This window comes from Quercus lobata, chromosome 8 (genome assembly GCF_001633185.2).
Source record: "Quercus lobata isolate SW786 chromosome 8, ValleyOak3.0 Primary Assembly, whole genome shotgun sequence".
Classification (NCBI taxonomy): Eukaryota; Viridiplantae; Streptophyta; class Magnoliopsida; order Fagales; family Fagaceae; genus Quercus; species Quercus lobata.
Window position 1 is genome coordinate 4,606,619 of NC_044911.1, and position 23,040 is coordinate 4,629,658.

General features: G+C 32.9%; 3 protein-coding genes across 4 annotated transcripts; all 3 read right to left on the reverse strand.

Moving 5' to 3' along the window:
- Positions 1–609: 609 nt before the first annotated feature.
- LOC115956157 (receptor-like protein kinase 7) lies at positions 610–1,698 on the reverse strand. Its single transcript, XM_031074616.1, has one exon. The coding sequence runs from the start codon at positions 1,696–1,698 to the stop codon at positions 610–612; it is 1,089 nt and encodes a 362-aa protein (XP_030930476.1).
- Positions 1,699–4,161: 2,463 nt separating this feature from the next.
- On the reverse strand, positions 4,162–6,194 carry LOC115958409 (two-pore potassium channel 1-like). The gene is made up of 3 exons (XM_031076827.1): positions 6,116–6,194; positions 4,736–5,668; positions 4,162–4,601 (listed from the first exon to the last, which is right to left on the reverse strand). The coding sequence occupies exons 2-3, from the start codon at positions 5,635–5,637 to the stop codon at positions 4,445–4,447; spliced, it is 1,059 nt and encodes a 352-aa protein (XP_030932687.1). The 5' UTR covers positions 5,638–5,668; positions 6,116–6,194; the 3' UTR covers positions 4,162–4,444.
- A 13,361-nt stretch (positions 6,195–19,555) lies between these two features.
- On the reverse strand, positions 19,556–23,012 carry LOC115958496 (ABC transporter A family member 1-like). 2 transcript variants are annotated; one of them, XM_031076905.1, is made up of 4 exons: positions 22,835–23,012; positions 22,485–22,658; positions 20,837–20,919; positions 19,556–19,966 (listed from the first exon to the last, which is right to left on the reverse strand). In XM_031076905.1, the coding sequence occupies exons 2-4, from the start codon at positions 22,584–22,586 to the stop codon at positions 19,741–19,743; spliced, it is 411 nt and encodes a 136-aa protein (XP_030932765.1). In that variant the 5' UTR covers positions 22,587–22,658; positions 22,835–23,012; the 3' UTR covers positions 19,556–19,740. The 2 variants fall into 2 exon arrangements, with proteins under 2 accessions (XP_030932765.1, XP_030932766.1); XM_031076906.1 differs by having other exon boundaries at positions 22,485–22,697.
- Between the last annotated feature and the right edge of the window lie 28 nt (positions 23,013–23,040).

The following is a 23,040-nucleotide window of genomic DNA, read 5'->3' on the forward strand; positions in this document are numbered from 1 at the left end:
GAGAAAGCCTTACACGTTTTGCCTTTTGCTTTTTGATTTTTGATTTTTTTTTTTTTTAAGAAATCAGAGAAAGCCTTACACGTTTTGCCTTTTGCTTTTTGATATTTGATTTTTTTTTTTTTTAAGAAATCAGATTTTTTTAGTGTGATGCTGTGATGAACTTTTAGTATCAGTGAATGTGTGAATCAAATTGAGTTCTACATATTTTGTTAGTGAAGAGTATTGATAACAAAATTATAAATTCAGAATAATTTATTTTGTATTAATATTAATTTTAATTTTTTTGTGCAGGTTTAAAGTGTAAAGTGATCATATTAAGTAAAGCTACAATTGTGCTTTTTATAAACCAGGTTCTATTGTTTTATACGTTAAATTTATATTATTCTAGTTAAATTGTAATTTTTATTATTATTATAGATTGTATTTTATTTATTCGTAAATATTTTTTAATTACAAATGTCTACTAGAAAATATCCATCCGGATATGAAAAACTAAAAAAGAAAAGACAAAGAGAAGAACTAATTGAATCTCAAAAAGCAAGAAAAATAAATTTTAATTGAAAAAATATATATTAATTTATAATAAAAGGCCCCGTTTAAAACTTTTGCCTAGGGCCTCCAAATTCGTTGAGCCGGCCCTGCTGGCGGAATTGGACCAGTAAAGAAGTTCTTAGACACATCAATTATATAGAATTCAGCCCAAGAGCCAAGTTTCCGAGGCAGGGGACCTGTGAAGCTATTCCTGTTTACAGAAAGGATCTCAAGCTTCTTGAACTTGCCTAACTCGGCCGGTACATGGCCAGAGAGCTTGTTATCAGATAGTTGCAGAGAAACCAGGTTGTTCAAGAACCTTAACTCGAATAGATCACCTTCAAGATAGTTTCTTGAAGCATCAAACATCTCTAGCTTCGTGAGGTTTCTTAAACCGGCTGGAAGTTTTCCTGTGAATGAGTTGTCGCTGAGGTCAAGCCATGAGAGGTTGAGTAGGTTCCCAATCTCAACTGGGATTTCCCCTGTCAAGTTATTGAGGTAAAGTTCCAAGTTGATTAGCTCTTTAAGGTTTCCAATCTCTGCTGGAATTGTTCCTTGGATGCTGCAGTTGGATAGGTTTAGCCAAGTCAGGTCGGTAAGCTTCAACACCTCTTTTGGAAATGAAAAAGGATTAAAAAGATTATCTCCGAGGCTTTGGTGAACAAGACCAGTCATGTTTTGAAGAGATTTCCATGGGAAAGTCCCCGAAAATCCACTTTCGTTGAGATACAAATACTGTAATTGACTTAGAGAGAACATGTCTGCAGGAACAGAACACCCTGTGAAATTATTATTGCTCAAATCCAAGCACTGCAGGTTGACACAATGGTTCAAGTGATCCATAATTGGACAGTGCAAGTAGTTGGATTGGAATGAGAGCTTTTCCAATGATTGGAGGTGGCATATGGAATCAAGAGGAAGAACCCCAGTTAAATTTTGGTATGAAAGTTTGATTTCTGTAACGAAACCATCTGAGTTGCAGGTGATTCCAGTAAAGTTGTACATGGATTTGTCAGCTTCCCAAGAAATGAAGGCACTGGTGTTTGATGTTTCAAGAAGGGAGGATTTTAGTTGCATGAGAATTTGAAGGTCGTCTGTTTGGATCCCTGAGAGAAGGGAGAAGAAGCAAAAAATGAGATAGAAAGAATAGAGAGGTGGCCACGACATGTCGTAGAGTGGATGGAATGGTGTGTAGAATTTTGTGGGTCTTCTGCTCTTCTTTGGATAATATGGATAAGTAGGATTGGAGATAGTGCCATTTTAATTGGCAGAAGTCACACTATAAAATATTGTCGGTGATATAGAAGACCGTTCAAAATTTTCTGTAATTTGAAATGAGTTGACCACAAAAAAAAAAAAAAAAAAAAAAAAAAAAACTCTTATTATTTTCACAATAAATTGAGTTGTTAGTTCACCATTAATTATAAATAAAATGGAAAAAAAAAAAAAAAAAAAAAACAATATTATACATGATAGTATGATACCAATTTTCACAACACCCACATTTGATTATATGTTCTATACTCTATTTTATAAAACTGTCATATTTTCTTTATTTTTTTTAAATGATTCTCTCTCATATATATATATATATATACAACAATTACTATTCACTCTTTTTTTTTTCATCATTTGCGAAACACAAAAAAGTTATATAAAATCATTTTGCATAACCTACAATTACTTATATATTTACATAAGCACTATAGCAAAATCTCATTTTGCACAACCGTTCCATAATCTGATCCAGTTGATTTTGAGCATTATTAATTATATTTTAGATTTTGGGCTATTTTATATTAACCGATGCGAATGTTCAAGGGCAGTGTATTCTTTTAGACTTTTAGTTATATTGCTGGCCTAGGGTATTGGGCTAGACATGGACTTGCATTTATAAATCAAACCACTTTGAGTACAATATTGACTACTTGAATATATATATATATATATATATATGATACGGCTTTTATTTTCTTGCGCAATATTTTTTTGCATTGGTTATGCCATATTCACTTTTTTTTAAAAAAAAAAATTTAGAATCATTTTACATTCACTTTTAAATTTTAAAGTGAGGACATTTTCCCATTAATTGTAAATATATTTGTAAAATATATGTGAAAAATAGTGGAGGTAAATAAGTATAAAATATTAATTTTTGGTTATGATACGGTGGAAAGCACAAAAAAGATCCGGTACATTTGTCAATATTTTTCTCGAAGAACCTTGGCTTTTTATTACTGCTTAAGCTTAACTACTACTCTTTACTTTCTTGCACATAAACGCTACTTTTCACTACTAGCACCTTGACTTTTTTGACACTGGTCGGTGGTCACCGAAGATGTGCCGTTACCACGGCGAAAAGAAGATTGGAGGTATGAAAGAGGTGCTATAACAAAGGTTTTCAATTAAATTCAACTATAGCATAATCATGTGGTTTATTAGCTTATACTTATAGGCCAATGAATTTCTCCTGTATATATAATTGAACTTCTAATAAACCAAATTTATTTAATAAATTTAAGAAGTGCTTCTCTCCATGCAAGTCAAGATAGCAGGTATGAAAGAAGTGCTTCTCTCCATGCAAGTCAAGAAAGCAAGATAGCAGACATGGACTATAGAAAGTAGATAGAGAGAGAGAATAAACGCAAGTAACAACTTTCTACAATGAACTGGTATGTAGCAAGTTGTTAGATTTTTTTAGATATGACGCAATTGATGTGGCACAGTTTTTGTGGTGTTAAATTTAGTATTTTAGCAATTTAACACCATCATTGTGAGTACTCTAATAAGCTAAATAAATTTTAGAAGCGCTTCTCCCCACTTTAATACTTGAAGTTTATCTTAATCAAGTAATCAACAATGGATACTTTGCAAATTCCTTTAGAATAAAGAAAAGAATATGTAAAATATTCCTTTATTTATTTATCAAGTTAGAAGTTGACTCATGTTCATGTATCACTAGAAAAAGTTCTGAAAATGAAAAAGGTTTGCGTTTGGGATTGTAAACCCTCATTTTTTGTGTATTGGAGTGCTTGGCTGTTCGCTCCTGCATGTGATTAGGCATACTACCAAATCATATAATTCATTAATTCTCTAATTTTCTCTCTCTTTTTTTCACTAAAATTGAAAAAAACAGAAATCTTCAACAATTACTGTTGTAAATCCTACATAACTCTTGCGAAAAATTAATAGAATAATGTTAAATGATTGAATTCAACCCTTCTGATCAAGTGATAATTTATCAAAGATTTGACCATTCAGATGTTTGAACTTGGACAGTAGTTGGACTAGGTTCATTCAAGAATCTAAGGTAGTTTCAAACCTACTTATGTATTGAAATGAGAGGCAAACTGTTTCCTTGGCAAGTTTAATGACTGATCTCATTTAGCAACCGTATTGCTTCTTTAAGATTAGAGAGATAATGATTTAACATCATTTTATTAGTTCCCTTGTCAGCCAATTAATATACCTATTCCTATAGAAGAAACTAAATGGAACTTCTTTCAGTAATGTCCATTTTCTAGTTTGATTTCCCAGATTGTGATTCTTGATTGAATTATGAAATGTAAATTGAGATCAATACTCAGCAATTAGGAAACCACAAGTTCTGTGACACAAATCAATTGGCACACATATAAGCAAGCCCTCAGTTTCATCTTTATTGGACATAAAAATACAGTAATATTTTATCTACAAGTGACATCCACATGTTACTAAAAAGCCTAGTTATACAAAACATATGGGGAGAAAGCGCTTCTACTTTACTAAATTTTTTACTCATAGTAAAAACATGACATTGACTATTACAAACTCACAAGCAGCTCTTAGAATTCTTCTCATTATTATTATCATCATTATTTTGTTCACCAGCATATATAGATGTCAATACTCAAACCACTTTGCTATAGTACTTTCACTTCTCTGTTTCAGATGGCTTAACAGGCTTGGTATCAGGTGCTGATAAGCTTCCTGATTGATCAAGGTCCTCAAACTCCTTCATTGCAAGTGAAATGTCTTCTTGGGTAATCTTCCCCATCTCTTTGAGCTTATGTAAGATGTACTCATTGGACCTATGGAAATGAAGAAGTTAAAGAATAAATTAGACAACCTATAAGATGAGATAATAAATAGTTCATGTAGATAGTAGAGGATAAGGGAGAACAATTAGCAGACAATATGTCCTAACTGAAAAAATTCAACTTACTCTACACCCTTATCACCATCAAGATCTGCAGCCTCAAGATCTTTATTTTTTGACATCTGAGCAAGAACCAACTTGACTAATGCCATTTGCCTGCATTCAAATTTCAGCTCAATAATCTTCAGGAAAAACTGGGCCAAAGACATAGTACTTGACATCATCCAAAATACTGCAAAAACACGCCCTTTTGTATGTTTGAAGCTCTCATCTGGATAGCCGAGGGTTGTGATAGTGACGCCAACCCAGTAAAATGCATCAATAAAGTCGAATCCCTCGACTACAGTAAGATGGAATGTCCCAATAAATGCAAGCGCTGAAGTGACAATACTGATCCCCATAAGCTGCTTCATCACTATGTTGGTCTCAAGCTCTTTTTCAACTTCATTTGGACCAAGTTTTTGATGCAAATGTATGGCTTTCACTAGCATTCTCTCTTGCTTTTCCGCCAAGTATTCTCCTGTTTTGCCCATGACTAGTCCAACAACGCCCATTCCGATGAAGGCAAAAACACTGGAGAGTACCTTCGTAAGGCCATTATCAGGTACAAGGTCCCCATTCCCAATTGTGGTCACTACGGAAACAACGTAGTAGATAGCATCAACAAGTCCATTTGTGTCCTTCCCCTTGAAGTGGTGCCTGAAGATGTAGAAGCAAAAAGTTCCCACACCCATGTAGATGCCAAAGCCTATGCCTACTTGCTTATAACTTGGGTTTATTTTCACAGATGTTGATTCAGACTGAGTAGTTGGGGCAGTGCCATTTGCCTTTGGAGAAACAGAATCTGCAAAGAAAGCACTTTTGCACCAGCGGAATATTCTACTCTTAAGACCTTCTTTCTGATTTGTTTGCGGGGTAGGCTCTTCCAATCCTGACAGAGTCAGCTTCTCAGTACCATTCAAGGCCATTGTGATGATTCGGCAACTAGTACTTTAAGACCTGCATACACAAATTAAAGTTTTAAGCTATCATGTTAGTCTCAATATTGTTCATGTACATATATACTACTTCCAATGCTAGTTCTGTCAAGAATATAGGTTCATCTCCCACTATTAATGTACCACTAACCGTAAGTTTCTGTTATACTTCTATTACTATAGCATGAAGCATAATACGATTCAAACTCTTGTTGGACTTATTTTTTGTTCAATGATGCAAATTATAACAATGGCAAGCCAAAGAATTAAGTGGATTTACAATAATTGATGATATGAGAAGTAGCTATGACCACATGTTACCTATATAAGTTTTGCTGCATTGAAAAAGAAAAATATGCCCAAATTAAATTTTGGAAGATGAACTGAATTGAAGTAAAAACTTTGTACTGAATTAAGAACTAAATGAGATTCCTTACAAAAACCAAGCTTGAACTGAACTTTGGCTTACCAGTACTGGAAGGGAGGTTTGGATTTCAGTTGGTGAAGTTTGAACCGCAAATGCTTTAAACTAGTTTGGCTGGTTGGCTGGACGTGCATGCATGGCAACTTCCCATAAGACGTCAAACAGATTTAACTTTGTCTATTCCATGAGGAAGCTTCCCACATGTTACGTACTTAAGTTAAAGTAGGAAAATATAGCGAGGAAGCTTCACTTTGGAGTGGACACACATTAAAGGCTACAAACAATTACCCAGAATCACAAGCAAATCTATCCTGGAGCTTTCATGGATTGGCTTACTGCCAATTGCTGCTTGCTGGATTGGTTACAATTAGCAAGAAATCTTGATGGATTCTCTCCCTTTTTGTCTAATAAAAAATAGGGAAGGGAAGCAGCTAGACATGACCATAATTGTCTAGTCGAGGAATCAATTACAAAATGTTAGAATAATAGAAAAATGATTAAATTCACCATCTAACTTAAAATCTTGGGACAAATAGTAGTTTATTATAATATCAGAGTGGGTGGTCTTAATCTCGTTATTTGCCTCCACTCTATGTTTCATTTAAAAAGTTAAAAATTTTACATGTTGAGCCTCATTTAGTAAGAGGAATTTGAGTCCACGAGTGACCACATGTGATTATAACTTTACTCCTTTTCTTATATTTTGGTAAATATTATTGGCAAATTTACCTAACCATGATCATAGTAAGTCCTTTTATTTGAAAAGTTAAAAATTTACGTCACTTACCCCACTTATTATAGGAAGTATGGGTCAAAATATGAAGAGAAAGTGTTAAAATAATGATTAAATAATTAAATTAATCACTTATAAAAAAAATGATTAAATTCATCATTTTGTTAACTATTTAGATTTTTAAAATAAATGGTAGTTTATTAGGTATCACAAAGTTGACAACTTTACCCAAATATGATCCTAGTAACTTATTATTGTTGAGGAACCAATATCTAAGAGTTTAGCTAATTAAGCCCACAATAATTTCAGGTAATGGAAGATATAATCGTCTTTAAGTCGAATTAGTGTCACATTGTCACTCACAGAAGTTTCAACTATCAAAACCCTACCCCTGCCAAGGCCCTAACCATTGTCCCACGAATGTTGCTACATTCTCTCACTTGCCTATTTGGACCCTATTAAGTAAGATGAGGAAATTCCACCATATTTTTAGTTTTTGTATACTAGTCTTGCAGCTGACCCAACATAATTAATTTCTCACATTGTTATCTTTTTGGTTGAATCATATATGTTTACATCTTACTTGCAATAAGATTGTGACTGGCAATTATATAACCAATTATGTGATACAATTTGATCATTGTTATGACAAGGGAAAATTATTAGATACTCTCAGAGAGTACCATAAATGGGTACTCCCTCCTCTCACATAAATGGTAGGTCTCACTTTTAGTGCAACCTACCATTTATGTGAGAGGAGGGAGTACGTATTTATGGTATTTCGGGAATATACAATAATTTCCCCATGACAAGCATGTACCCATAATCATTTTTGTTACTCAAAACTTGAAGTAGCTCTTTAAATTGACTGATTTTGGAGCTGTATTTAGGACATGTGTACCTCTTTCTTGTAAGTATTTTTTTTTTTTTTAACGTGAAAAGGAAGTAACTTAGGGTGTCTTTAGGAGAAAGTCTCTTGTTAATGCCGCTGAGCTTTCAAGGTAAAATGGTCTCAATGCACACTGTGTTCCATTATTGAACACTGAAAGATTGAGAACTGTGAATACAATTAATCATTAGTCGATTCTTTAAACCCTATGTTCCGTCTCCTCTAAACGGTTTATCATTTGTAGATTCTTTAAAAATCCAGTTTGCCAAGAATAAAATCAGCCTATGAATCACTCAAGTTTTGGCTTTGGCTCGTTAAGATATCTATTCGAATTATCTTGAACTCAAGTTTGAAGCTCGACTAACTAATGAACTAAGCTTGAACAAAGCCAAGCTTGATATATTAGCTCGACTTGATGTATTTGTGAACAGTGTCATTGAGTCACAAGGTGCTTGACTATTTTAGTTCATTAGGTTGGTTAAGTGAATTTGCTTGATTCAATTTATATGACTTCACTGTTTCTACTTCTTATTAGTGCATTTTAGTTACCAAACTAAACTTTTACTTTTAGCACCAAAAAAAAAAAAAAATCTAATTAGTATTTAGTCTACTTACACTTATGTAGGAATAATTTTTAGGTTAAGTTCAGATTATATCCTCTAAATTTGGGGCAACATATTGTTATTTTAGTTTCTAAAGTTTAAATTTTGTTTCCCCCTCATTCTTAAACTTTAGAAATGTTATTAATGTGGTTCTTTCGTCCACAACCATTTAAAAAAGTTGTCGTTAATAACACAAAGCGATGTAGATTTTTTTTTTTTTTACTCTGTTTTTCCTTCTCCAGCACCACCCGAAAATGTCATTTTGTGGTGCTAGTGGTAGTTTTTCTTTATAATTGTGGATGGAATAATCGTATTAACAGCATTTGTAAAGTTTGAAAACTATTGACAAAATTAGGAATCAAAATAATAATCATCCTAAACTTAGAGTACACAATTTAATGTTTAGCGTAATCTTTAATTATTGATGAAGTAGTTGATTGTATGACTGGTATTGATAATTGACACCTACAAAAAAGGAGAATTAGAAAGTTTATTGATGTAGTGTAGCTAGTAGGGATATGCATGGGTTGGGTTGAGAAATTTTTTTAACCTAACCCACCATGGTGGGTCACAAGCCATCACAGGGGTTCAATCCAACCCAACCCAATCCACTTGAATTGGGTTGGGTCAGGTTGGACCCATGGGTTGGACAATTTTTTTATATTATTATTATTAAATTGAGCATTAGAACAACACCACCACAAATAAGAGCAAATTTATAACCAAATAATCATGAGCATAATGCCAAATAAACACAAACTATATGAGAAAAACTTAGGGTTTGGGTTTTATTTAGGAAGAGGGACAAAAAAAATAAATAACAAAATTATAATATATATTTTTTAAAAATTTAAAAATATATTAAATATAGGTAGGTCTGGTCAAATTAGGCAGGTTTGTAAATCTCATGACCCAAACCCAATTCGACCCACTATAAAAAAAATAAAAAAATAAAAAAAATTCATGACCCAACCCAACCCACTCTCTCCTAGAACCCAATGAATTGGGCTGGATTAGGTCGATTTTGGTAGGTTGGTGGGTTTGCTGTACACCCCTAAGTGTAGGCAACAAGATCTTCAATACTTAAGTCATAGTTTATTATCTATATTGAAATTAGAATAAAAATAATTGATACCTATATTATCTTTTTCAAAAAGGAATCTTGAGAATTTTCAATACCATGTTGGCTGGCTGATTGTTGCTTGGTATACAAAATCAAGGACTATTGCTTGAATTTTAGTTGTCACTAGTCGCAGATCCATGTAATGAGTGGAAAAATTTGACGAATTTTTTTTTTGGTAAGTGAAAAATGAAAATAGTAGATGAGACTTATACTATTAGTCCCAATCCTTTCTTAATTAAATGATGTGATTATTTTCTAATAAAATATAGTCGATGCAATATAATAGATTTTCTAAATTAAGCTATTTCTATTTATTATTTGAAAGTGTTTAAAATTTTGTAATTTTTTTTAAAGGAAACATAATGCATTTTTCACATTCAATTATCATATAAGGTGATATATTTTGTAAATAATGTAATGCATTAAAAACGTTTATCCTCTATACGTCTTGAATGGCCTGAAAAGGAAGTATATAAAAGTAAATTCATCACTTATATTAGGAAAAAAATACAAAACTTTAATAACCTACGAAAAATATAATTTTATCAAAAACAAAGCAACATTATGCTGAGAAGGTTAAATAATTGTCAATGAAGTAGCTCATTTTTCTACATAAATCTCTCCTCCCAAAACATCACTGAAGTAGATCAGAGAGGACTGAAATGGACCGAATAGACCGACGTGGACCGAAGTGGACCAAAATTGATTGAACAGACCACAATGAACCGAATGGACCGAGGTGGAATGAAATGGACCAAACCGGACAAAAGTGGTATGCTAACGTGGCTTAATACAAGCATAATAATACTAAACGTTACGTTTTAACTTTTAGATATTAATTATATAGATGATAATCTTTTAGATATTATATAGATGATAATTATGGAGATAAACAGATAATAGTCATAACCATAGGTGAAGTGGGGGCGACCCCACCCTTCCCCCAAAAGTCATTTCTATTAGTAAACAAATAGTAATTTTAGATTAGTTTGTCCCCTCTAACAAAGAGATAAAGATGTTATAAAAAATAAATAATAAATAAACTCACAGTAATTATGATCTTTCACAACAATTGAATTTCAATTTTCATATCATGTCATTTTTTAAAGTTCAAATTAAATTCATCATTATCATGGCATTTAAACTAAAATTAAGTTGCTGGTTAAAGTTAAACTAATTATAAAAAAGAAATATATTAATTTGTCTTATTTTCTTATAACATTAAATTCCTTTTGCCCCAAAACCTCCTACATTTAGTATCTTGATTCTTTCATAATATCAAATCCTAGGCTTTGGTTATAAACAACAATTTTAAATGATTAGAAAAATAGAGAATGAAAGCTGAATTCTATATAATTTTTAAAAGCAATCAAGACAGTGAAGTAATATACGTATACAATATTTCAAGTATATTTTTAAAAGCAATCAAGACAGTTAAGTAATATACGTATACAATATTTCAAGTATATTGTATACTTTTAATGGTAAATTAACCTAGCTATGAAACATGAATTTTTTTTATTATATTTACATTACATTTTATATGACAATTACATTATTATATAACTATTTCTTTATTTTTATTAATGTCAATTAATATTCTTGGAATTACTTTTGCTTCCGTTGTTGCCCCCCATGAACTAAAATCTTAGCTTCACTACTAATCATAATAATAGGCAAGAATAATGGGGTCACAATCATTATTACTCTTGCACTGACCAACCTTGGGTAACGTCTAGTCAAGAACTTGCACGATAAATCCTGCAATTGCCCTAGTTAAGCTAGACCTCAATTAGTTTTTACTTGAGTAGATATCGTGTAGCATATTTCTTTTCGTCTATATAATTTAGGCGAAAAGCACATTTTAGTCCCTACATTTTCAGGCTATTCTCATTTTAGTCTCTACATTTTATTTTTACCGCTTTTAGTCCCTATCCTGAAAAATGCTTCCTGTTTTGATCCTTGTCGTTACATCAGAAACGGAAAAAACTGACGTAACAAATGATAGAATAAAAAAAAATTAAAAACAGAATTAAAAACTAAAAATAATAGGAATTGAGATCTAAGTGTATCTTGAACAAGAAAGACAAGAACACAAACTCAGATCCAAGAACACAAACCCAGAAATTTAAAAAAAAAAAACAAAACAAAACAAAAAAACAAATTTCATTACTTGAATCTGAGAGTGCCAAATTACAACAACCTAAAAACAAGAAACAAAATCCAAATCTAGAGGCAAGATCTACAACAACCACCACAACTAAGTAAGTACACAAATCTAATCATAATCTCAAGATTCTTAACCATCAAACCCATAGAGAGTCCTTCCTTGCCTCTTCAAGGCATAGACGACTTCCCGACTCTATTCTCCTCTTGATCTGCAACAGGATCGGCGATGTCAAGGCCTTGGGTCGATGTTGCGTCGTTTCGCGCCGCTTCCACTCCTTCGTCCCTCAGGTCAACAACGTCGTCATTCTGGTCAACTGCGTTATCTCCAACAATGACTCTTCGTCTTCTTCTCTTTCTGCCCTAGCTATCTCCTCCTCCTCCAACAAGTCTTGCAACCCATTCTCAAACCTCTTCCGGTTCGTGTTTGGCGGAATCGTCAAGCCCCTTCAGCTCTTTACCCGATTCCTTAACCCTTCAATCCCTTTACGATGTGATCCCCAGGATTTTTTTGCTTCAGCTCCACCATTGCTAGGTGGGTTGATATGGAAGGAGATCTTGTGTTTTGCTTTGTGGCTTTTGGATTGGATTTGGGTTCTTGGCTTATGTTACTGTTGTTGGGATGACATTTGAGAGAGAGAGAGAGAGAGAGAGAGGCGTTGTTGGTGTTGTTACATTTGAGATCTAGGTGTTGTTTTTTTGAGTGAGTTTGAGCAAAGGAAAGAAAGTGTGTGTATGTGGGTGTTTTTTTCTTTCTTTCTTGTATTTGGAATTTTGTTCTTGGTTTTTTTTTTTTTTTTTAATTTCTGGGTTTGTGTTCTTGGATCTGAGTTTGTGTTCTTATTGTTCTTGTTCAAGACACACTTAGATCTCAATTCTTATGATTTTTAGTTTTTAATTCTGTTTTTAATTTTTTTTATTTAGTTAAAATTAATAAATTAATTTTTTTAATTTAAATGCTGACGTGGCATTTTTTATTATTAATTTAGGCCACGTGGACATTAATTTAGTATTATTTATTCTGCCATTTGCCATATCAGCTTTTTCTGTTTCTGATGTAACGACAGGGACCAAAACAGAAAGCGTTTTTCAGGATAGAGACTAAAAGCGGTAAAAATAAAATGTAAGAACTAAAATGAGAATAGCCTGAAAATGTAGGAACTAAAATGTGTTTTTCGCCTATAATTTACAAAACAACATGTAATGTTAGCTAGGGACAACAATTTTTCATAATTGATATGAATTTTATGATTGAAGCAACATTATTTAATTTTTAAATGTGACCGTTACTAGAAAATATTGATTACTTTCTACATCATTGTTATGAATAATGATATATATATATATATATATATATATTTTTTTTTTTACCACTGTACACCCTTGGTGCGGTGGTCACTCTACAAGTATAAGTGCTTGTAAGTAGGCAAGGGTCGGGGTTCAAGTTTCTAGAAGGGAGCTCCACACACATATACACTTAGATTAGGCTAGAATAGAAATTTTATCTTGTATAAAATATATAAATATAAATATATTTATATATATTTATTTATAACAAAATAAGGAACCTATCTTGATCCGACCTGACTTATTTATAGCTTAAATTTCAGGACGATGCCTACCTATAAATATCCAAAATATGATATCTACATTTTGAAAAATTAGTGCCCATACTTACTGAAATAGAAAAAATTGAGGGAAAAATCAAAGGAAAAAGTTCAATTTCAATTTCAAAAATGCATTGAATATATTCACGGCCAAAATGGGCATTTTCCCCTTTCACCTAAAAGATGTAGTAAATACCCATGTTCTGAAACTATCTAGCAAAATGCTCATGTTTTGAAACTTGATTCGATGAAAATCGAATAATGTGAGAAATTTTACATGGAACTCGAGTACCATGTATTTATTTATTTATTTATTTTTAAGTTTGATTTCACATAACTCAATTTTCTAAAAATCGAGTTTTTCATTGAAACTTGATTTTCCGAAAATCGAGTTTAAAACAAGAACATTTTGCTAGATAGTTTCAGAACATGAGCATTTTACTAGAAAGTTTGAACGAATGGGGGAAATGCCCATTTTGGCCCATATATTCACATTCTCCAATCACACTCTGATCAACAATTCAAATTCTTATATTTATATATATATATATATATATACACTTTTTTCTTTTTCTTTTTTTTTCATTTTTTGTTCTTTGAATTCTTAGAGTTCACTCGAGCTATAGTACAAAATCTGAGCATTTGATGGTCACCGATCATTCTCATCGATTAGTACAGAGTCCACAGCACAAATCCTCACGCAAACTGGTTCGTTTCGTTCTTTTCGAATTTCAATTACACCGATGATCATATTTAGGTTTCAAAAATTGATTCGGAGATCAAACACCACCATTTTGTAGAATTTCTAAGAACTTCCTTCATTTTCAGTGATTAATTGATTCGCTAAGGACCTTTTATTCTTAGCTAATTTTTGCTCTTTATTTTATTATATTTTATTGTTCCTCCATTATTTAAAAACAGAATTAGGCTTTATTTATGGTTGAAATGAAAAATATTAGAAGGAATTGTAGGTTTAGATGAGAATGTGATCATTGCTATACGGAAAAATAGTGATTATTAATTGTGTTTTTGTGGTAGTCATTATTAAGATTTAATGAATTTTTTATAATAGGCTAATCACAATGAAACTGTTATTCGGCTATGAAGGCTGCTTATAGCAAATAGTATTGAACTTCTAGGTGCTAACTGGAGAAAATAAGAAATTTGACTCTAGGAATTTAGAACCACAAGCACCATTATTTGTACATGTACCCAGGATTTTGTGTATTTTAGTGTTGTGATTACGATACTAGACACAAGATGGACATGCCATGTGGTGTGCATCAAATGAACTAAGATTTGGCTTGGGTCCAATGTATCTGCACATTTTTACATGTGATCGATGGACTTGCCACATGTTCATCTCTTTACATGTGGTGCATCTAGTGTTCTTCCAATGCATAGTGTTAAAGATCCTTTGATTTTGTTGTAACTATATTTTAACCAATTTTGATCTATAAAGCATAGATATTGACATGACATGACACAACACAAGACACGGTGCATCGGTAACACAACAATTCTTAAAAAGTTAAGACAAAACGCAGTGGAGAGATACTATAATTAATTAAGGTAATTTATATGCATTTATACACACATTTCATGTTTATTTATAAGATTTATTCTTCAAGATAAATAATAACTATCAAAATCTTAAAAACATGTCTAGAATTAAAATATTTTTCAATAAAAAAAAAATATTTTTTATCAACATAATGATGTGGGATGCAGAAGTGACTAGAATCAAAACACGTCTACTTCTAGAAAACAAGGAACAAAACCACTAGAGAAATAATAGACAAAAGTCTGAATTTCTATTAATATCAATAATACTAAAAAACATTTACAGACTTGGAGACCTAAGGGATCCATAAAACTTGACAGACAAGAAAATATATTTTAAAATAAGTCTTAATTAATACCTAACCATAATAGGAACCAAATTTGACCCGAAAAACATTAAAAGCACCCAAAAACAATGAAACAATAACCCTAAACCTAAAATAGTGAAAATTACAAATTGAATACAAAAAATAATAAATTACAAAAATTAAATAGTTGCTTCTGTCTTACATCACATAATGACACAAATGTAGAAGTGTTGACACGGACTTGCCCATATTATGTTCACTAGCATAGATGTCAATACTCAATTCGCTTTGAAGTACTTTCACTTGTCTGTTTGAGATGGCTTAGCAGGCTTGATATCAGATGTTGATTAACTTCCAGACTGATCAAGGTCCTCAAAATCCTTCATTGCAAGTGAAATATCTTCTTGTGTAATCTTCCCCATCTCTTTGACCTTATATAAGATGTACTCACTGGAACTATTGACATGAAGAAGTTAAAGGATAAATTAGACCCTAATTGACCAATCAGCAAAAAATAAATTGTACATATAGATAGTAGAGGATATAGGAGAACAATCAGCAAAAAATAGGCCCTAACTGACCAAATATCAACTTACTTTACAACCCTATCACCATCAAGATCTGCAGCCTCAAGATCTTGATTTTTTGTCATCTGAGCAAGAACTAACTTGACCAATGCCATTTGCCTGCAATCAAATTTTAACTCAATAATGTTTAGGAAAAAGTGGATCAAAGACATAGTACTTAACAACATCCAAAATACTGCAAAAATACGCCCTCTTGTATCTTTGAAACTCTCATCCGGATAGCCGAGGGTTGTGATAGCAGTACAAAGTACAAACCCAGTAAAATGCATTAATAAAGCTGAATCCCTCGATTACAGTAAGATAAATTGTCCCAACAAATAGAAGCAGTGAAGTAACAATACTGATCACCATACGCTTCTTTATAACTAGGTTGGCCTCAAGCTCTTTCTCAAATTCATTTGGACGAACTTTATGATGCATATATATGGCTTTCACTAGGATTTTCTCTTGCTTGGCCGCCAAGAATTCTCCGGTTCTGCCCATGACTAGTCAAACAAGTCCCATTCCGATGAAGGCAAAAATACTGGAGAGTAGCTTCGTAAAGCCGTTATCAGGCACAAGGTCCCCATTCCCAATTGTGGTCATTGTGGAAGCAACATAGTAGATAGAATCAACAAGTCCATTTGTTTCCTCCCCCTTGAAATCGGGCGATAAGAAATAGAAGAACAAAGTTCCCACAACCATGTCGATGCCGAAGAGTATGCCTACTGCTTATAAGCTGGCTCTAGTTTTGCAGAAATGGATTCAGATAGAGGAGTTGGGGCAGTGCCATTTGCCTTTGGAAAAACAGAATTTGCGAGGGAAGAAGCACTTTTGCAGTACGTGTGATACATTCTTCTCTTAAGACCATCTTCCTTACTATTATTTGTTTGGGGTGTAGGCTCTTCCAATCCTGACAGAGTAGTAAGCTTCTCAGCACCATTGAAGGCCATTGTGATGATTCAGCAACTAGTATTTATAGACCAGCATACACGCATTAGAGTTTAAAGGTAGCATGTTAATCCCCTTTTTCATGTAAATACCATCCAATTTTTCAATCAAAGAAAGTGACCTTTTTTAAGCAGCAAAGTTTATGTACTGAATTAAACACAACAAAACTTTTCCTTCCATTTTGACCTCAACAACAATCATATTTCTTTGTGCACAACGAGCATGAACAGCATGTGAGTTGACATTGACATGCGTTACAAAGACTATATGCCAAGTGTTTTCTTGGGAAATACTTCATGGAATGAGTATTTCCAGAGTTCTTTTGTCACTTTCTTCGATTTTTGTTTCATGATCAAAGTAGCCAAGCCCATATATCTGGACTCAAAAATTTAGTGCCGGCCGAATGTATATATTTTTATAGGAAAATGAGTAAGGGACAGCTCAAACATATATTTCATTCATCTCTATTAAACTACGTACGTTTGTTAAACCCAATTGTCTTTCTTTTTTTGATTTATATTAGGATGTGTCATGTACAAAGTTATGCATTGGATTCTCATCCGAAATTCTGTAATTATCGTGGCATATGAATACTTTGGGAGGTGGGGCTTGATTCGTCTCATAAGTGGAAAATTACAAATAAAAGCAAACAAGTTGACTAACACTTTAAGAATGGCAGAATATACAAATAAAAAACTGAAAGTATTACAGTTAAACTACTAAATAAGATTAAGGTAGTGTTTATTACACACTCTATTATACACATTCTTACTAGAGGCAGAACCAAGGTGGACGAGGGGGCAATTGCCCCCCTAACCCCACCCCAAGTCCCACATCAAACTCAGTTATGCATTTTTCTTCTAACACTAAAATCGTGCCACACTAAAATCTAGACGAAAAGCTAAACAAGGAGTACCATAAGCTGGCAACGGGGTTAAGTTACACCTACATTTCCTCTTTAAAATGTTGTTGTATTGTGAATGATTTCCTTATGTTGATTTGTTGTCACGCATCAATTATTATCTCTAGTATTTTTTGTATTATACACCTAGATGTATTCTTTTTAACTCTCTCTCTCTCTCTCTCTCTCTCTCTCTCTCTCTCTCTCTCTCTCTCTCTCTCTCTCTCTCTATATATATATCTATATATATATATATATATATTTCTAACGTTATTAAGTCGAAAAAGCTTCTTTTGTTCATGATATACCAATACCTTATTGGATTACAAGCAGGCTATAAGTAAAGGTAGCAAAATAAATAAGAGATTTTAAAAAGTTGGATCACCATTTTTTGTTCCCTAATACAAATTTAGCATGAAATATTCTCTGTTAATTTATCTTTTTTCATTCATGTTTATGTGTTTTACTTGTTTAAAATATATACTTAAACTCATAATCACCTTAGAATTTGGAATACCTTGAGGATAGCAATGACTATTGTTGGGGACATTTTTGCAACAAGGGTCGAAAATGCAAAAACGGCCCAAATCTCCCCTTGGGTTCTTTATAGGTGTTTATTGTGGAGAATTAAGCCCAAAATTCCAAATGTATGATGAACAAAAGGTTAATGGTGCTTTGATAAGAGAGAATCAAAATGTCAATAACAAACACTACAAGAAAAACAAGCTACTGCGGCGGGCCAGAAGCGCCGCTAAAGCCCAAAAAAGCGCCGCTAAAGGTACATTTGACCTATAGCGGCGGGTGCTATTGCGGCGGGCCGTCCCGCCAGTGCTGCAGTGCCGCTGTAGGTAAATTGCGGCGGTCACGAAAAGCGCCGCAATAGATCGACCATTTAGCGGCGCTTTTTGGTCTATTGCGGCGGGCTAAAAACCGCCGCCATATGAGATTGGCATCCCGTCTCATGGCCTTTTAGCGGCGGGATAGGCCCGCCGCTATATGTTGTCACCTATAGCGGCGGTCAACAAGCGCCGCTATAGGATTTCATGTACAACGTACCCTATGTACCTTTTAGCGGCGGTTTCGCCCGCCGCTATAAGTTTTTTTTTTTTTTTTTTTTTAACCCCTATTGGGTCCTAAAACCACATTTCTATTTCAAATATCCTGTAATAACTTTAGCTCCACTAAGACATTACCTACCACAAATGTAACTAGATAACACCACAAATGTCTCCAAACTAACATTATATTAACATAGAAATATATTATGATACGTGCTACCCTAGGCAAACCAAATACTAAAAATAATAACTTGAACTCAAGGTGTTAAAACACCTCCTAACCCAGAAAAATCTAATCCAATCACTGCTCCTAGAAGCCGCAAGCTCTCTAGAGTCTTGGCTTATTTGCATAATATCCCAATTGGGAATGGTAGAAGGATTTTAAAGGACAGGTAAATATCCCAAACCTTTTCCAAGCTACAAGTTCCTAAAACTTATTCCTAAATAAAATTTCCAAATTTGTTTTCCTAACTAAGCTCAACTCCAAGCAAAAATAAGTTGTAAACAACTTAGGTTAGGTGATGAAATGAACCTAGGAGCACAACAATGAACAAAATGCAACATAATACAGCAAAAAATAAATAAATAAATTTGATACATATGGTCATGTTACAACACTATAATTTTTTAGTAGGTTAGGTTCAAGTTACACATAATGTAACATTTGGTCATGTTACACCACTATAATTTTTTAGTGTGTGTAAATACGTTATGAAGGTCGTAGATGGAGAGTTCAAAAATCATACAAAAAATAATTTTTAAGGAAAAAAAAGGAACTTGAGGTAGCATTACAACAAATAAATTAAAATCAAAGTGAAAGAAATCACATCATGATCATAACTTTATAAGTAATACGCATGGCAACACTTACACTCTTCCATTTGAGTGCCATGAACCTCACAAATGACAAAAGGTCTTCTTGAAACCAACTCTTCTATAAAAAGGACCCCATGTAACGGTATATTATCAATAATAATCACATTTGCAGAACTTAATTGGCATAAGTGATTCTTAAATATAAGAAAATTGTAGAAACTATTTATAAACCAAATCTGTTAACTATATGATTTAAAATCATTACAGTCTAGGAACAGGACCATAAACCACTATCAGGTTACACTAAACTAGAAAATTCCTTTAACAACTGAACTACTATAAAGAATAAAAGTGTACTTTGAAAGTAGTAAAAAGGTAAAGGAGCAATCATACAGTCAAAAATCCACTGAAGCTGTACTGCATTGTTGGTACAATATTAACGCCCAGTTCCAAGTCATTGAGATAAGGACCGATTACATCCATGATGGATTTCACATCAGGAAATCCTGAGAAAGCCCATGTGTGGTTGAGGCAGCATATACTGTAATCAAATAGCAGAGGGCCTTGCTCATGAAACACGACTGCACCTTTGATTTTTGGATTTGAACAATTCCTGAATAATGAAATTTGAACATATCATCCTTTCAATAAAAGAATCACCATTGTGTATATTTCTATATATTAGATGCATCATATGATACAAAGACATGAATAAAAAACACAGTAACAACAAATTTAAAAGCAATGGCTAATTCCAACTAGAAGACTAAGTGATGCAAAAGCAAAACAAATGTTCAGAGGGAAAACAAAAGAACAACAAAGATAGAAAACCTAGGAGTCAGCAACTAGGGTTACTTGGAGTCAACACCCAGCCAATTAAAAATTCCAACAAAATTTTATTCATCAAAACAGGTGTGTACCGATAACTTTTCTCTGGGGCCTTTAAATAAGACTCCCAAATTACATAAAATAAGGAAGAAAGATCAGCTCATAATCAAAATGGAAATCAAACCCCATAATAGCATCCAACACCATTAGCAACAATCTGGTCCAATGGAATCAATTAGCATTGATCTGGTGTCCGCACCACTAAGTAATATGAATCATCCAAACATTCAAAGTGTTCACATCACTTGTATCCAACATGTGTTAAGACATTTGAAGTGTTCATGTACTACCAAATATTAAGAATAATTGAGATATTAAATGAATTTTAAACTTCATCCTACAATTGAACTTATAGTCAACAGAAAACTATTGAGTTTTGGGTTCCTAAAGTTTATGCAACAATGAACCAGCACATAAAAGCCTTTGAAATGAACCAGTTTGATATCCTATTTCCTTTCTCAAATGAATAAAAAGGTTAATTTTGTTTCTTTTTTGTTAGTTACTGTCTATTACCATTGTGGCACAGAATTTTGAGAATTTTATTTTGAGCACATCATCTTGATACCAATGTTGTTACACACAGATTATGACTTACTTGACTTGATTGCAGGTACCATAGAGATCTGAGCGTATGTAGGTATCTAGGGCTAGTTCATCATTGTAAACTCTGGTAACTAGCTGTAAGCATGAAACAAGATTCATTTAGCTCAAGTCATGAAAATCCTTATCAAGGAAGTAAACAACATCAAAGACTAAATTTTCATCTCCAATAGAGTTATTAGATTAAATTTTCATTTTTAACAACATCAAAGACTAAATAGAGAACAAATAAACTTATCCTGAAGTATGTCCAAATTGTCCCAAGTTCATGTCTATTAATTCGTATTAAGAAGAAACAAAATTGACAAGTGCTTGTGCAAATAAGCACAATATCAAGTTTAAATCTTAAAAATTAATATCAAATGTTATGGTTGACAAGCCTAACAGGAGGAAATCAAGTCACAATAGTAAATACCTTCTACCACCTGTATTTAGCAATATAATGCTCATATGAAAGTCACATTATCTCTTAACATGTTACTAAAGTTTACATTGAATACAAAAAAATAAATAAATGTTGCTCCAGTGCACTATGTTATACTGGCTAAACCACATTTTACTTTAAGGCTTTAGCAAATCTCTTAACCGATTTGTTATAAACAATTGATCCTAGAACATAAGGTCACGATGGAGAAAAGGAATTAAAAGTATAGATGTGTGACCAAAAAGAAAAAAAAAGAAGTCCTGAATGTGTACTTATATGCGTACACAAGGTATTTCATGGGCATAGAGTTAAAGACTAGGACACCACATCTTTATATGTGTGTGTATAGATATAGATAGGAAAATTGATAGTACAATATAAACTACTAATATTCCTCTATAAGATAAAAATAGTGTTGTTTCTAAATATCATCAAATTCAATATAGTTATACTTTTGAATTTAATTAGAGAACCTAATGTACTACATGATATTGCTTGACACATAATATCAATATCTAAATAATACAAAATGTCATTTACTTTATGGAGTAGGGACAACTAAAGTAAGAAAATATGGAGACAAAATAATTGCATAGCCAAAGCTGATCAGAGTCATCAGACCACAAGAAAAGGAGCCCAAGTAATTAAAGAATACCATTTTTTTTTTCATGGATAAAATACTACATCAAATTTGATAGTTAAATCAGGTTTTTTTTTTTCATGAATTAAATATTATATCTAATTTAATAGTTAAATCATAAGTAGTGCCATGGTCGTAGGCCAATGTATACAACACCCTCAACTCACTCACTATCTAGACCAAAGTGTGCATATCCATTCAATTTCAAATACAGACCATTATGATCCATAGATTTATAAATAGCACATTACATCTTTAAAAATACCTTTCACATCTCTCATTCGACATTTTTTTTTAATAATCATATACATAACGGCCATCTTACCTCCAAACAAATAAAATTGAAAGTTAATAATACCCTTCAAGAGTAGAGGGAAAAAGAGAGTGACTAGATATTACAAATCTAAGAAGTGAAATGGACCCTCAGGCAATCCAATTAAACCTAGACCAACAATAGAACAAATATTGAATCAATAGTGCAGACAATAACATATCACTATAATAATAAATAAATCTTATCAATTCAAATCCCAATATATCATGAATGAAACAAAAAGAGAAGATAGAGAAAAAGCTAACCTTCTTTGGAACCCTAGCGGCCACAATTCCGGCACCACGAGGAGCAGGAACCATACGAACAGTAACGGAACCACACTTTCCGGTGACCTTACAGGGCACCATATGAGGCTTACCGATCTCAGAAAATTCAAATTCAGCTTTCGAATTTTAAGCTAAACCAATCAGCTCAATTCGCTAAAATTTCAAGATATTGAACAAAGAACCATCACAGATCTAAAAAGAATTGGACCAAAATTTATATAAATTGAGAGAAACACGGAAATTAATAGAAAAAAAGACAAACGTTAAAGTGAGAAATGGACAAAAAAAAAAAAAAAAAAAAAAAAACAGAGGATGAATAATAAGCTTACTATTCGGGATTCATGGCGGTGTTGCGATGAAGATCGATAAAATCACGAGAATCTCGACGAGACGATGATGATGATAGAGTGGCGAATATTTGACGGAAACGAATTGCAGAGAGAGAGAGAAAATGAAAAGGGTTAGGGAAATGGGAACTAGGGGGGGCGGCTGAAGGAGAAACGTGTAGGGTTTTATGTTGTGTTTTAAATAGAAT